The sequence below is a fragment of the Mustela lutreola genome, chromosome 8, assembly GCF_030435805.1.
Source record: "Mustela lutreola isolate mMusLut2 chromosome 8, mMusLut2.pri, whole genome shotgun sequence".
Lineage (NCBI taxonomy): Eukaryota > Metazoa > Chordata > Mammalia > Carnivora > Mustelidae > Mustela > Mustela lutreola.
In genome coordinates this window covers 75,341,088-75,355,163 of record NC_081297.1, presented here as the reverse complement: position 1 = coordinate 75,355,163, position 14,076 = coordinate 75,341,088, and the positions used below count along the sequence as shown (strand labels likewise).

At 35.3% G+C, this 14,076-nt stretch overlaps 1 protein-coding gene across 2 annotated transcripts in view; it reads right to left on the bottom strand.

The window, feature by feature from the left end:
- Positions 1-14,076, bottom strand: part of CPNE8 (copine 8) — a 215,605-nt gene that overhangs the window by 23,920 nt on the left and 177,609 nt on the right. For both annotated transcript variants that reach the window (XM_059185658.1, XM_059185659.1), the window contains 2 exons: positions 11,968-12,149; positions 5,104-5,231 (listed from right to left, as the gene is read on the bottom strand). In XM_059185658.1, the coding sequence (XP_059041641.1) occupies positions 5,104-5,231; positions 11,968-12,149 (310 nt within the window). The remainder of the gene's footprint in view (positions 1-5,103; positions 5,232-11,967; positions 12,150-14,076) is intronic.

Below are 14,076 nucleotides of genomic sequence, written 5' to 3'. Positions count from 1 at the left end.
TGATATTTTCATTGGTATATTAGATTATTTTGAAGTAATAAGCTGGTAAAATATACCAATAAAAATATATTGCAAATATGTTTTGAATGACTTGAAGTTACTGAGGTAGAATTCCAGATGAAGAAAAACCTTTGAAAAAGTGATTTAAACAGGAATGTGAAAATAGTAATTGCCGTATCCGAGAGGGCACTGAGGTTAGTCGGGGTTGAGTAAAGCCCACTTTATTACAACCACGTCTATATAAACACATGGTTTCCTTAACATGTTTCTTCCTACCATTATTAATTAATGAGATTTAAGCATAGTGTTATAGACATTAGCTCTCTTAATAAATTCATAGATGGAAAGAATTTCTCTGATTTTAAATTTGTTTTCAATGTATAACATAATGGTGATACCTAGCTTTTGATAGATATGATAGTCTTATGTGTCAACTTGGCTAAGCTATGGCAGCCAGTTGTTTAGTCAAACCCTAATTAAGGTACTCCTGTGAAGGTATTTTGAAGATACAGTTAATATCTACAATTGGATAATTTTACATAAATGAGATTATCCTCAAAAATGTGGGTAGGCCTCATCCAATCAGTTGAAGGCCTTAATTAAAAACTGCCCCCCCCAAAAGGAATTCTTTTTTTTTTTTTTAATTTATTTGACAGGCAGAGACCACAAGTAGGCAGAGAGGCAAGCAGAGAGAGAAAGGGAAGCAGGCTCCCTGCTGAGAAGACAGCTTAATACGGGGCTCGATCCCAAGACCCTGGGATCATGACCTGAGCCAAAGGCAGTGTCTTGAACCCACTGAGCCACCCAGATGCCCCAGAAAAGGAATTCTGACTCAATACTGGGAGGATATAACATCCTTCCTGCGTTTCCACCCTACCAGCTTGCCCTACAAATTTCTGATTTGCCAGTGTCTGCCACTTCATGAGCCAATTCTTTAAAATAAATTTATCTATATATCTATACTTATATATCTTATTCTGTTTCTCCTGAGGACCCTTATTGATACAGTAGTTATCAATCACAATGACATTTTCTATAGGTCATTAACATTGACTAAGCATTATCCTTAATAGCTCCGTTAGATCTCCTATTATAAACTTACTTATTTTATTTTATTTTTTTTAGAGAGAGAATGCATGCAAATGGCAGTGGATGGACAAAGGTATGAGAGAGAATCTTAAGCAGGCTCCATGCTATCATGGGGCTCAATCTCAACCCTGAGATCATGACCTGAGCTGAAATCAAGAGTTGGGACACTTCACTTAACTAATGGAGCCAAGAGCCCCATTAAAATGTAGTCATAATGCATGGCATACATAAGTTCAATTAAATTAACATGTGGATTTACCAGTGAGTGTGAAGTACTGGGCTTCACGTTGGCTTAAAACATATGTATTATACGTTATATTTTTATCATATTATTACAAATATTAAATATAATTTATAATCTAGTTTAAGTGTAAATTGTAACACTTACATATATAAATTTAGATACTTATATATTTAATTAAGTCATAATCCCTGTCCTTGGTGGGGAATAGATCTACATGCAACAATTGAGTCAGATCAAATTAGTGTTTTTTTTTTGTTTTGTTTTTGTTTTTGTTTTTTTTTTAAAGATTTTATTTATTTATCAGAGAGAGAGGGCGAGAGAGCAAGCACAGGCAGACAGAATGGCAGGCAGAGGCAGGGGGAGAAGCAGGCTCCCCGCGGAGCAAGGAGCCCGATGCGGGACTTGATCCCAGGACGCTGGGATCATGACCTGAGCCGAAGGCAGCTGCTTAACCAACTGAGCCACCCAGGCGTCCCCAAATTAGTGTTTTGATAGAGGTATTCATGTACGACAATTCAGAAACCAGATGTAATGACTTTATGACCAGAGTACAGCACATCCAGGAGAATGTGGAGGGAAATGACATTGGATGGGTGGTGGTAGTTGGATATTAAAAGTTCTTAAATACCAAGCTAAAGTGTTTGAACTGAAATTTGTGACAGGGCATCAATGGATATTGAGTGGGATTTTTACGTCTTCTGAAATGCTGTTCCCCAGACAACTCTATGAAAGAAAACCGGTCGGACAGGAAATTAGAGGCAGGGGGCTGGAAAACCTCAAAATAGCACATAAAACTTTCAAGTGTCCCAAACATGCTGCTTTGGGTCTTAACTAACAGTACTGTTATTTCAATATTATCTTAAAAGTCAATAGTCTTTTTTTTTTTTTTTTTAAGATTTTATTTATCCATTTGACAGAGAGAGATCACAAGTAGGCAAAGAGGCAGGCAGAGAGAGAGAGGAGGAAGCAGGCTCCCTGCTGAGCAGAGAGCCGGATGCGGGACTCGATCCCAGGACCCTGAGATCATGACCTGAGCCGAAGGCAGTGGCTTAACCCACCGAGCCACCCAGGCGCCCAAAAGTCAATAGTCTTATCACATAGATCTTATCACATAGATTCCAGTTCTAAAATAAGCGTAATTATTATTCTATTTTAATAAAGATTTTTCTTTATTTATTTATTTGAGAGAGAAACGGGTGAGAGAGCAAGAGAGAGAAACGGGTGAGGGAGCGAGAGAGAGAGCACACGCACATGAGTGGGGAGAAGGGGCAGAAGGGGCAGAAGGAGAGAGACAAACAGAACCCCGCTGAGCAAGAAGCCCGATGTGGGGCTCGATCCCAGGACCCTGGGATCATGACCTGAGCCGAAGGCAAATACTTAACCGACTGAGCCACCCAGGTGTTGGCTTATTATTATTATTATTATTATTGTTAAAAAGAAGAAGAAGCATTCTTTGAAACTTTTATAGAAAACTATTATAAATAACTAAACCTTTATCAACACAGAAAGCACACTTTTTAAGAAGAAAAAAATCAAGCAAATAAAAAAGCAAGGCAATACATTTGTTTTTGACTTTATAAAAATATTTTTTCAATGACCACTATCTTAACATATACGGAATTCATTTATTAGATATTTGTTAAGTACTTACCTCCTATATGATGTGCAGGGTGAAACACTGATAAAATGCATTTAAAAGTAACAAAATGATCAAGGAGTTTTATTTAAACAGGGGTCATACATACTACACTTCTCATGATTTAGAAAAAAAACAATAGCTTGTCTTTTAATAGATAAATATTTTGGATGGTAACTTTGGGTCAGAAAAAAATCACTGGTCTTAATAAAAACCTTAAAAAATAAAGTAAACATTATTCTCAAAGATAAAGTAAAAGAGAAAAGCACTTCTTATAAAGCTTCATAATAAGAATAGATACATAGAACTTCAGATCATATTGGAAGGAAAGATGATTCCCCAAAAGCTGTATCTTATGTGTTTCTTATTTTTTCTCATTAAAAAATAACAATGAAGAATTATTAGATTACAGATTATTGTCAGAGTCTGAAAGTATTAGCTGGCAACTACCATTATATTTGAGAATTTTTTTTAAATGCTGGACAAGAGATGAAAAACGGTAATCGGACAATGTTGAGCCTATAGTTTTGGATGGTATATAGAAAAGCACCTAGAAATTTTACATCCTGAAGTTTAACTGTAGAGATATCCAGGGTAAAAGGTATAAAATTTACCAGTAAGCACTCATGAAAACATTTATAATAACCAGCATGAGTTTGCACAAAATAAATCCTATCATTTTTCCTCTATCTTTTTATAAAAGACAGTGATCTGTATGGTAGTGTGTGAGAGAAAATGAGAGTCAACTATAATTTATTTTGTGATAATATTATTTTTTAATATTGCTTCATCTGACAACCCTCAAAAAACTAGGAAATAGAATACAAATAAGACTATTTATATAGGCTAATACAATTAGCTAGGATGTGGTTTTCAAATTATAGGTAATGACCCATTAGTGGATTTTGAAATCAATTTTGTGGGTCGAGACCTGTATTAAAAAAAAAAAAAGTAACAGAAAAGAATTGGACAGCATAGAAATGAAGAGAAAATAAAGATAAGCATAGTTTTACTTCATAAATAATCCTTTTTTTAAGTTGTGTGTGTCCAGGGATGAGACATGAAATTCATAACTTAAAATAGACTGTCGGTGAAAAGGTTTCAAAAACCTGAGACATAGGGTCATACTGAGAGAATGGTCATCACTGTATCACTGTCAACCTGAGATGGACTTTCATGGAAGAGTTCAACTGGGGTCAGCCCTGGGTACAGGGGTATTTTAGTATAATGTCTATGTTCCAGATAATGTAAAGTAGAACACATTTAAGCCACTCGTGATGTCCAATATGGAGATGATATAGTACCAGAAACATTTAAACAGAGGACTGAGGTTTCTTATCTCCTTTAGGCACTGATCAACTTATCCAAACTGAAGTTATCCAAATCAACTTATCCAAAGTATACTTTCAAGTTCTGACTACATATTGGGAAAGATACAAAAGCTACACATTTTTCATTTTCTAAACATAAGGCAGTGTTTCAAAGGATCTGCAACTGGGTCAAACTTTTTAGGGATTTTAAAAGTGGTGTCTAATTTATTTATTTATACACTGGTGAAAAAAAAGATAAGCAAATGTGTATAGATTATTACATTTAAAAACTCTTTCCAGAACATGTAACTGGCGTCATAAGCAATTATATTCTGATCTCAATACTATGTACTATATACAGGTAGAGCTCTGGGAATTTTTAAAATTAGCTATTATATTAATTTCAGTGAGGTTAAAATAATGTGCCCTATATATCACTAAAAGGCTTTAGTTGTCTTCGTAGGTCTCTTATTACTTCCATGCTACTATGGAATGTGATATTAGATTGAAAGATTCACACTGTTGAGATGATAATCAATCTTGTTATTGCTCTCATGGCTGCCTTTTCAAAGAATAAAACTCTTCTTGGTTGAACAAATACAGAGCCTGATATAACTCAGTATGTATTTTTCACTTGAGATTTTGATGTCAAGTTCTTAGCAACGTGAGCTCAGTGGCGACTCTCTACTGTATCTTTTCCCTCACTTTCTTGGAGGTAAATGAGAAGAAAACACCTTTGATTTGTGGAGTTACAGTAACAATATTACTGTAATTTCACTGCAGTCTGACACACTGGCATAAATCCCTTGTCTACTTCTACTTACCTTGCTACATGATTAATTACAGGAGCAAAGTTGGTTGGCCCATACAGTTGTACAGATTTCAGACTCCGATAATAAGCCTCCATGACCCCCTCAATGCCATCACAGTAGGGGTTTTGAGGGTTCCCATTCTGTAGAATTGACAGGCAAAAAAGGAGTAAAAATTAGCAGTGTCTGTAAAGATCAACTGAAAAAGAGAAAAGATAGGTTGACACTCAAAGATGTTTTGGAAGAATGGTCGTTTACATAAGAATAAAAAATAATAAATTACATGTTCAACAATAGATGACAATGTATTATAAAAATTGTGATATGATGAATCTAATATATAAGCATTAAAAATTGATACCCTCCAGAAGAAGAACCACAGAATACTCTAAATAATCTTGAGAAGCTGAATATCACAACATTCTATAATTAATGTGTTCATTATACACATGTCTATGCACATGTAGAGATGAATGTATAAAAACCCCGATAAGAAACAAATAAAATATTAACAGTGGTTAAATCAGGATGGCTCCATATAACTGGTGACTTTCATTTCATTTTTTAAACTGTTCAATATTTCCCAAGTTTTCTGTAGTGACATCTATTAAAATCAAGAAAAAAAAATCACTATCCATTCAGTTCTAAATTATAGATGGAAAATACAAAATATCTGCCACATGCATATTTTCGGGTCACAACTGATAACCCCAAGGAGAGAAGGGGTCTGAGGGAATGTAATTTGGTGTGAAAATTATCAAGACAAGGTAAAAGGAAAAGAATCAAAGAAACATTCATGTTGTCCAAGGCAACTGGAGCTTGCCACTAAGTTCTCATTCTGAAGATGGCACATTGAAGAGCAACTTCATACTTGGAAACCTACACTAGCTTTTTCATACCTCAAATGCTTTATTATTATTGGGTTCAATTCTCCTAGTCCAGATTTTGCAAATTACACAAATAAGATAGTAATTAGTTATCTATTACTTTGTAGCAAATTACCACTAAAGTCAGTGGCTTGAAACAGTAATTATTTATTATCTCAAACATTTTTTTGGTGTCAGCAGCAGCTTAGGAGGTGGTTCTCGAAGCATTTCTCATGAATTTTCAGCCAGTACAACCTGGGCATCTCAGAGCTTGATCAGAGTTACAGGATCTGCTTCCAGGAAGGTTCACCTTATATGCCTACTAGCAGAAGGTCAACGTGGTCTCTCTAGAGGGCTGCCAGATTGTTCTTACAACCTGGCAGCTAACGTCCTCAGAATGAATAATCCAAGAAAAACAGCAAAAAAGGAAGCCCCAACAGCTTTTATAAGCTAGTCCCATAAGATGCATACCAAATACTCCTACTTTAAACTCTTTGCTAGAAAGTCATCACTAAGTATAGGCCATGCTCAAGGGAAAGGGAATTAGACTTGACCTCTGAAAGGGAGGAAGGATATAAAAAAAATGTGGATATATTTAAAATACAGTAATTTTAGCATGCATGTTTTTATCTGAACAAACATAAGTGACTGGTAATTTGTAAATAAAATTTGTTGAATTCTGTATACTAAGCTGTACATTAAAATATTTATATATATTAGGCATTTTCTATGACAACCCTAAAAAAAGTAGATAAAATATTGTCATTATTCCCACTTTACAAAAAAAAAAAAATTAAGGCACTGAGAGTTTAGTGTGCCCCCAAATTACATAATACAAATTAGAGGGCCAGTATTTGAACTCATAAAGTCTAAAACTTCAGAGCCTAATTTCTCTTTTTTAAAAAATATTTTATTTATTTATTTAAGAGAGAGAGAGAGAGCGAGCACAAAAGCACAACTGGGGGGAGGCAGAGGAAGAGAGAAAGGGAGAAGCAGACCTTGCACTGAGCAGGAAGCTCAATGTGGGTGGATCTTAGGCCCCTGGGATCATGACCTGAGCTGAAGGTAGATGCTTAAACGGCTGAGCCATCCAGGCACCCCCAAGAGCCTAATCTCTTAACCACCATTATGCCACCATGTTTTGAAATCCTAAGCATTTTGAAAGACAAGAAATCTCAGGAAACCAAGGCAAATGTTAACAACCACTTCAATTTTGCCATTTGTGTGAGAGGGATATACACCCACTTTTTCCTTTTAATTTTGTCTTTCATTCAATTTTTAAAAAATTAACTCACCATCATATAAACTTTTAAAAACATAAAAATAATAAAAATCTCTTATAATATATAATAAAAGATATTCTTATAGTTTTATATTATAAAATTGGTTACATTGATTGAAATTATGATTTAAAAGTTCAATATTTAGCACAAAGCAGTTAATGAATGCTTTAGATGTTAATCTGAGCTGACCTAACTTTCCTTTAAATAAAATTTTACAGTATTCCTTTCCCTTGATAAGCTATGAAGCTAGTTAAAATTAACAATTATTATTGATTTTGAGCAAGTAAAAATGTATTCTATATATGCCTTAGGGGAAGAATACAAACCAGGATGGTTCTGAGCTACTTTTTCATCATCATTTTACCATTTTTAAGTAAGGGTTTTTATTTCTAGAAATTAATATATTTTCTCTATTCCAATGGAACTGAAATTACAATAAGGTCACCATTTTTCTCACCATATCATTTCTTAGTGGAAAGATAGTCATTGGAATGCTCCATTCATCATTATGGAATATTTAAAGCACTGATTTCTGCATTAATCCTCATTCCATAATAAATTGCTCTACGAATTCCTCATATGCTTTGGATGATAAGAACATATGACATAGAATTACACATTCTTTTTAATTTATACTTTGCATTGTATCAGGATTATTTAAAATAATTTATAGCTATTAAAATGAGACTTTCCTCTTAATGACAAAGTTGTACTGAGTTATAAAAAGATTTTTTTCAGGTCTGTTTAAAAACTCATTTCACAAAATAATTACATATGTTAGTTACTAATTACTAACAAGCAATTAGTTTTTACTTGTTAAAACAAATTAACATAAGCTTATATATGGCTCTAGAACAAAAGCAAAGAACAGGATATTTCTGAGAATAAGCGCATTTGATTTTGTTGTTTATTAATGAAGCAGATGCCCTATTTTGTATTTCCCTTTTAATTAACAACCGTTCCCATTTATAAAATAATGAATGTTAATTTGTAGAACACATAGAACAGAATGAGAATGAGCACTAATCCCACCACATAGACTTAAATGGGGAGGAATGTCCATCTCTCATCCATTTTCCCCTCCATTTGACTCCCTGAAGCCTTGTACTGAGGATTTAGATTCAGTTCCAAGACAGAAGACTATACAGTCTGTTGCTGTCTAGAGCCCGGAACACTTTTCAGCAGGGCTAACAAGATGACAGAACACTGAGGAGAAGCTCTAAGGAGTGGTCACTTTTCTCTTTGAAATGTATCCCTTGCTACCTAGAGGTTGCTTAGGTGGGGAAAAGCTGCAAGAAGTCTCCCTTTTATTCCATAAGCAAACATCTGTTGAGCTTCTATTTCATGCATACAGTGTTAAGACACTTGGTTGTTCAATCAGCATCCAGATAGAAGAAAAGACATACATATCAATACTAAATTGTGTAGATTTCTATAAATGCCAAAGTAAGGGAAAAGTAGGCCAGCACTTCTAGAGCTCTAGCAGGAGAAATCAATTGGCCAGGTGTAAGCATTTCTCTATTGATCATGGCAGGAGACTTTCTTTAAAGGGTCACTGGCCACATGCCCATTATGAATACCTCCTCTGAAGCTCTACACTATTATATTTCGTTGTAACAACTTACGGAGTCATCAGAATCATAATGGGATGAGAGCAATGACTCCCTTTTACAAGCTTCATGCTCATTTTTTATTTCCTGATCTTTCCACTATGGAATATATGTACATGCTTATTCATATTTCATAGGAAAAGATAGGGTTTATCAGAGACCCTTTTTATTAACAGCAAAGAAAACATTAAAAATTACATTTTCCTGTTCAACTTTCAGCATGTGCACTAGCTGTAAACTCACCAACTAGGGATTATTTTAATATTTTAGAAGGCCTCCCTTGCTATCTGAAAGATTATTTGAACTTGGTGTGATAAATAAATATTTATGAATCTGTATCACAAATTGTTACCATGAAAATATGTGGGTTTGTTAGGATGACAGACTACATTAATTGCCAGACATGGGACTGGTTTTCCTATTTGCCATTTCAGCACCTATAAATCAATATATATTGCAGTTAGCAGAATATATATTGAGGTTAGCAGAATATATATATTGAGGTTAGCAGAATACTGTAGCAAAAAATCAAATCAAATATTCTCTCACTGGAGACCTACTTAACTCCTCTGCCTCACTTACCCCAGAAAACAAAAGTGCTTTGAAAAAAATTAATTGGTCAGTGCAGTTAAAGTTCATTCATTAGCATCATCATTGTTGTCTTCAGCTTCAATTTAAGAGACGATTTTTCATACCCTTAAAGGGGTATGATCTCTACCCTGTAAGTATTTGAACTGGGTTCAAAGAATTGGTTAAGATGCAAATAATAGCAAAAAAATCCTTCCTTGGCAATAGATATTTGCATAGGTTTTTGTTACAAGAAATGAATTTGGAGGTAGGGAAAGCAGAAAAATAGAGGATTAGAGAGAGATAAAAGGAAAAAAAATCACACACAAGGGTGAGAAGAAGTGTATGGAAGGAAAAATTAATAAACCTCATTTAGCTTAACATAATTATTCCTTTTCTTAAGCTTTAAAATAGCTCATGACCTTTTTCCTGAGGCACTTAAGACTTAGCATCACATGAGTGATTCTCATGGTTTTGTAAGTTTCTGGGAGATTTTAATTCTCTAAGACACAACAAAATCCCAATAGATACTCATTTTTATACAACATTGGGAAGGTAGCATGTGGGCTAATTCATGGAAGAAAGAATTACAGCCTCCAGCAACCTTTCTTGCAGTTGCGTGCACAATGGAACAGAAAAGCTGGGAAAAGTATAGAAATAAAAATGTAAAAATACTACTCTGAAAAGATATTTAAGGAAGCTTAATCATATAAAAGTTCTGGATGTGTATGTGTGTGTATCACAATCCATATTATACCCTGGCATAAATAAAGCACTTATCTGAGAAGTGGGATTGATTATAGGCACTATTATAAAATGTGCTTTAGTAGCAGTTAAAGCGCATGTATTCTATAATGAGACTGATCTGGGTTCAAGTCCTGTCCCCGGAATCTCCTGTCTTCTGGAATCCTGGTTCACTCCTGCTAAGCTGCTGACCTGAATTGCACAACACTTGGGCGGGCACTCTTCACTGTATTCAATATGAGCAGCATTGCTAGAGTAGTGCTATGTGGTAGTCAAGACATACCTACCATGTAGAACCTTTATGAAGATTATGTAAGAAAGGGACTGAAAAGTATTTGGCTTCATACTCAGTAACTACTCAATAAATGGTAGTATATTGTTTATTTTTCTGTTTTCCTTGAGAACTTTAAAAAAATCTCTATGATTATGCATTGCTTTTGTAACAAGAATAAAAACAACAAAGGCCTACAAGAATAATGGGGATGGAAGAGGTTACTTCTGAAATGTATAGAGGGTAGGAAGGCACTTACAATAAGAAAAGCTAGAATTTTTCCAAAATGATAGCCAACCATTCCTATATTGATTTTCCCATTCTTTTATCAGAAAGTGCAGGGAGAGTAAGGCTGACCGGATCTGTAAACATTATCTGTCTGGAGTTTATTTTGAGGGTAGGATGTAGTACATTGCTTATCTAAAATGACACAATACGGACTAGATCTCTATAAAGGAAATATTAACTAGGTGACTATTTATTCCAGTCGTATCTACTCCATTATACTGAAATCATAATTAGCTATAGCTATAGCCATAATTACTGTTTCACATTAAAAAATAATTCTAGCCATAACTATTCCTTTATATTTGAAAAGAAATGCCATTTTCTTAGATGGTAGATTAAGAGAGGTACACATTCTTTTTTTTTTTTTTTAAGATTTTATTTATTTATTTGACAGAGAAAGCAAGAGAGCACAAGCAGGCAGGGCAGTAGAGGGAGAGGGAGAAGCAGGCTCCAGACCAAGCAGGGAGCCCGAGGAGGGGCTCGATCCCAGGACCCTGGGATCATGACCCAAGCCAAAGGCAGATGCTTAATAACTAAGCCACCCAGGCGCCCTCAGGCACACATTCTTTGAGATAGCCTCCCACAGAGAGGTGATGGTTTCTTGGAAACTGGGCTGGCCTTAGTGACTTGCTTGACCAAGAGATATTAGCAAAAACAGCTTTCTGAGATTTCTAATGCTATAGTATAAAGAGCCCTACAGTTTCTGCCTCAGCCTACTAGAGTACTAGGATACTTACTCTGGGGAAGCTGGCTGCCATGTATGAAATCTGACTACCAACTCATGGCCATACTGTGATGAGGTCCATGATAACCACATGGTTGGACAGGTTATAGGTAGAAAAAGGGAGAGATGTCCAGGCAACCCAGCTACTTCAGTCATCCTACCTTTAAGCATCAGGTAAAAGCAAAGAAGTCATCTTAAGGGACATGTTAACCTCCGAGACGTGACATGGAGAAGTACTGAGTCATCTAACCCACAGCAGAATGAAGCCCAGATATATGCTTCTAGTTGAATAATTCCAGCCACCTCTAGCCAATCAAGTCATCTTAGGTAAGGTCCTAGACATCTTGAAGAAATATACCATCTCCCATTGTATTCTGCTTAAATTCCTAACCCCCAAATCATGAACATAATGGCTACATGATTGACTCTAGTGTTGAACTGTAGTCACTACAGTAGTGAACCAATATTAAAAGATCCAACAAATTATTATTTTTCAGGAGATCAAATCCTTGATATGTGTGCTTACCAAAGCAAATTCATGAGATATCCTTCCATCTGGAGGCAGTTTTGCACCAAAGCCTAGAGCTGGGAACATTTTATCACTGTCGTAATCTTGAACGATTTCTCCCACTGCTTTCAGTGCCATTCCATAGGCGTTCAGCTGGTAAGGATTCATGTAGTGGAGAGAAGTGGGCTGGGCAGGGTTGCCTGATGACAGAAAAAATATTTCAAATATGACTGATCAGGCTAAAGATGTCGTTTTTTGGAAAACATTTTTCCTGATGCCTATTTCGGAATGAAATACCTAAAATTATATTTTCTGCCTACATCCATACTGTGTCAAATAATTTCTTTTTGGATGGAGATTAACACAGAAATACTTATTACATTATACGTGACATGCAGAAGGCTTTCCAAAGATATGCCAAAGCATATGCAGATTTTTTCAAAAATTATTCCTCATTGTCAGTGCCACAGGCTATTCCAGAATCTCACTTACAGAAGAAGTATTAAAGTACTTTTGTTCGATTGAATTTAGAGTCATCATTGTTTCAAAAAAATCATGCGCCTTTAGCTTGAACCCTTATGCTTATAATTAGAGAACTATAAAGTCTTCCTGAAGTTCTATTACAAAAATAAATTGAGTATTTGTGAAATATCTCAATTTAATCACTTAAAAAGGAAAGCATAGTGATTTTCAAATTCAAGCTAATTAAATATCTATACCTGAAAAATGATTCAGCGTATCTAACTAGACATTAAAGGAGGAGCCCAGTCCAGTCTTGCCATTTCCAAGGCAACACCTACAAAATGTCTGCAATAAATCCTAACACAGTGTTTACCAGAAGCACAAAATGAGATTATGTGTGTGGAAGTGATTAAAAATAATAAAGCACCATAGAAATGTAAGGTTTAACTGCAACTGTTATTACTGTCTGGGTCAGCCACAAGGTTCTGAAATTTCAATATACTTATACTATAAAGGATGTTGTATTTGAATAGAGATGAATACGAGAGAGAAAGTAATGTTAAGTGCTAGCACTCAAACACATGGAGATTCACATTGAGTTGCCCTAATTACCAGCACAAAGGCTGCTTGAAAGTCCATTTAGTTTCTTAAGTGAAAATGGAAAGTTAAATGGAACTTGTAATAGCATATAAAGCTCAATTCTACATTAAAACATTGCCCGAAGGAGGAAAGCCTCAGGGCACACAGTTCTTTTCTGATAAGAAAAAAATAATAACAATAAGCACTTGAGATCCAGAGAGAAACAAAATTAAGGAGCGATCTCCCCTTGGTGTATAATACATATAATTATACACAGAACATTTCTGGTCTAAAAATAATGCACTGCATAAACGCATTTCTATTTCCAAAGGGTTACCAGCATTCAAGGGTTAGTTCCACATGACAAAATTTCTGAAAAAGTATCTTCTGACCAAATGGCCTTAACATTCATTCCCCTCAATTTGACTGAACTTTGGAAAGGTTTTTTTCGTAACTAGAGGTTCCTGACCTTCCTTCCTTAGAACCTTTGCTTTAGAAAACTTGCAACTGTAAATTCTCTCTCAGCCATCTTTGAGATGTAAATCTACAACCCAGAGGGCGCTCTTTCTCGGGACGGGAGAGCCATTCGGTTGAAATGTACTTAGGGAGAAAGTGCTAAAGTGGGAGCCCAACTTAAATAAGTGCTAATAAGCAAACGGACCAATGTCCCCTCTAATGTCCCTTAACATTCTTCCATTAGATCATGGCAGTACATAAAATCCCTCTCACCTTTTGTTTTGGAGGCATTGGGTTCAATTTTCCCCTTATATGGCAACAGCCTTGACCTCTGGAAACAGTCCTGAATAAATTCTTCTTTGCCTGTTTAAATTATCTGGTGCAATTTTGCAATGACACTTTCTTCTGAAGTTAGAATTTTTGCACTTGATCAAAAGGCCCACTGCAGCCATGGGGGAGCAACATCATTACTTGACTAAGTCATTGTTTAACGTAACTCTCAAATATAAGAATTTTACCCAATGACTGCAATATGGCAACTAAGTCTATTTTACAAAGAAAAATGTAAGTTAAAATTAAATACAAATATCACTCATACCACAGCATGTCTAAACATTTTTGTGTATCATG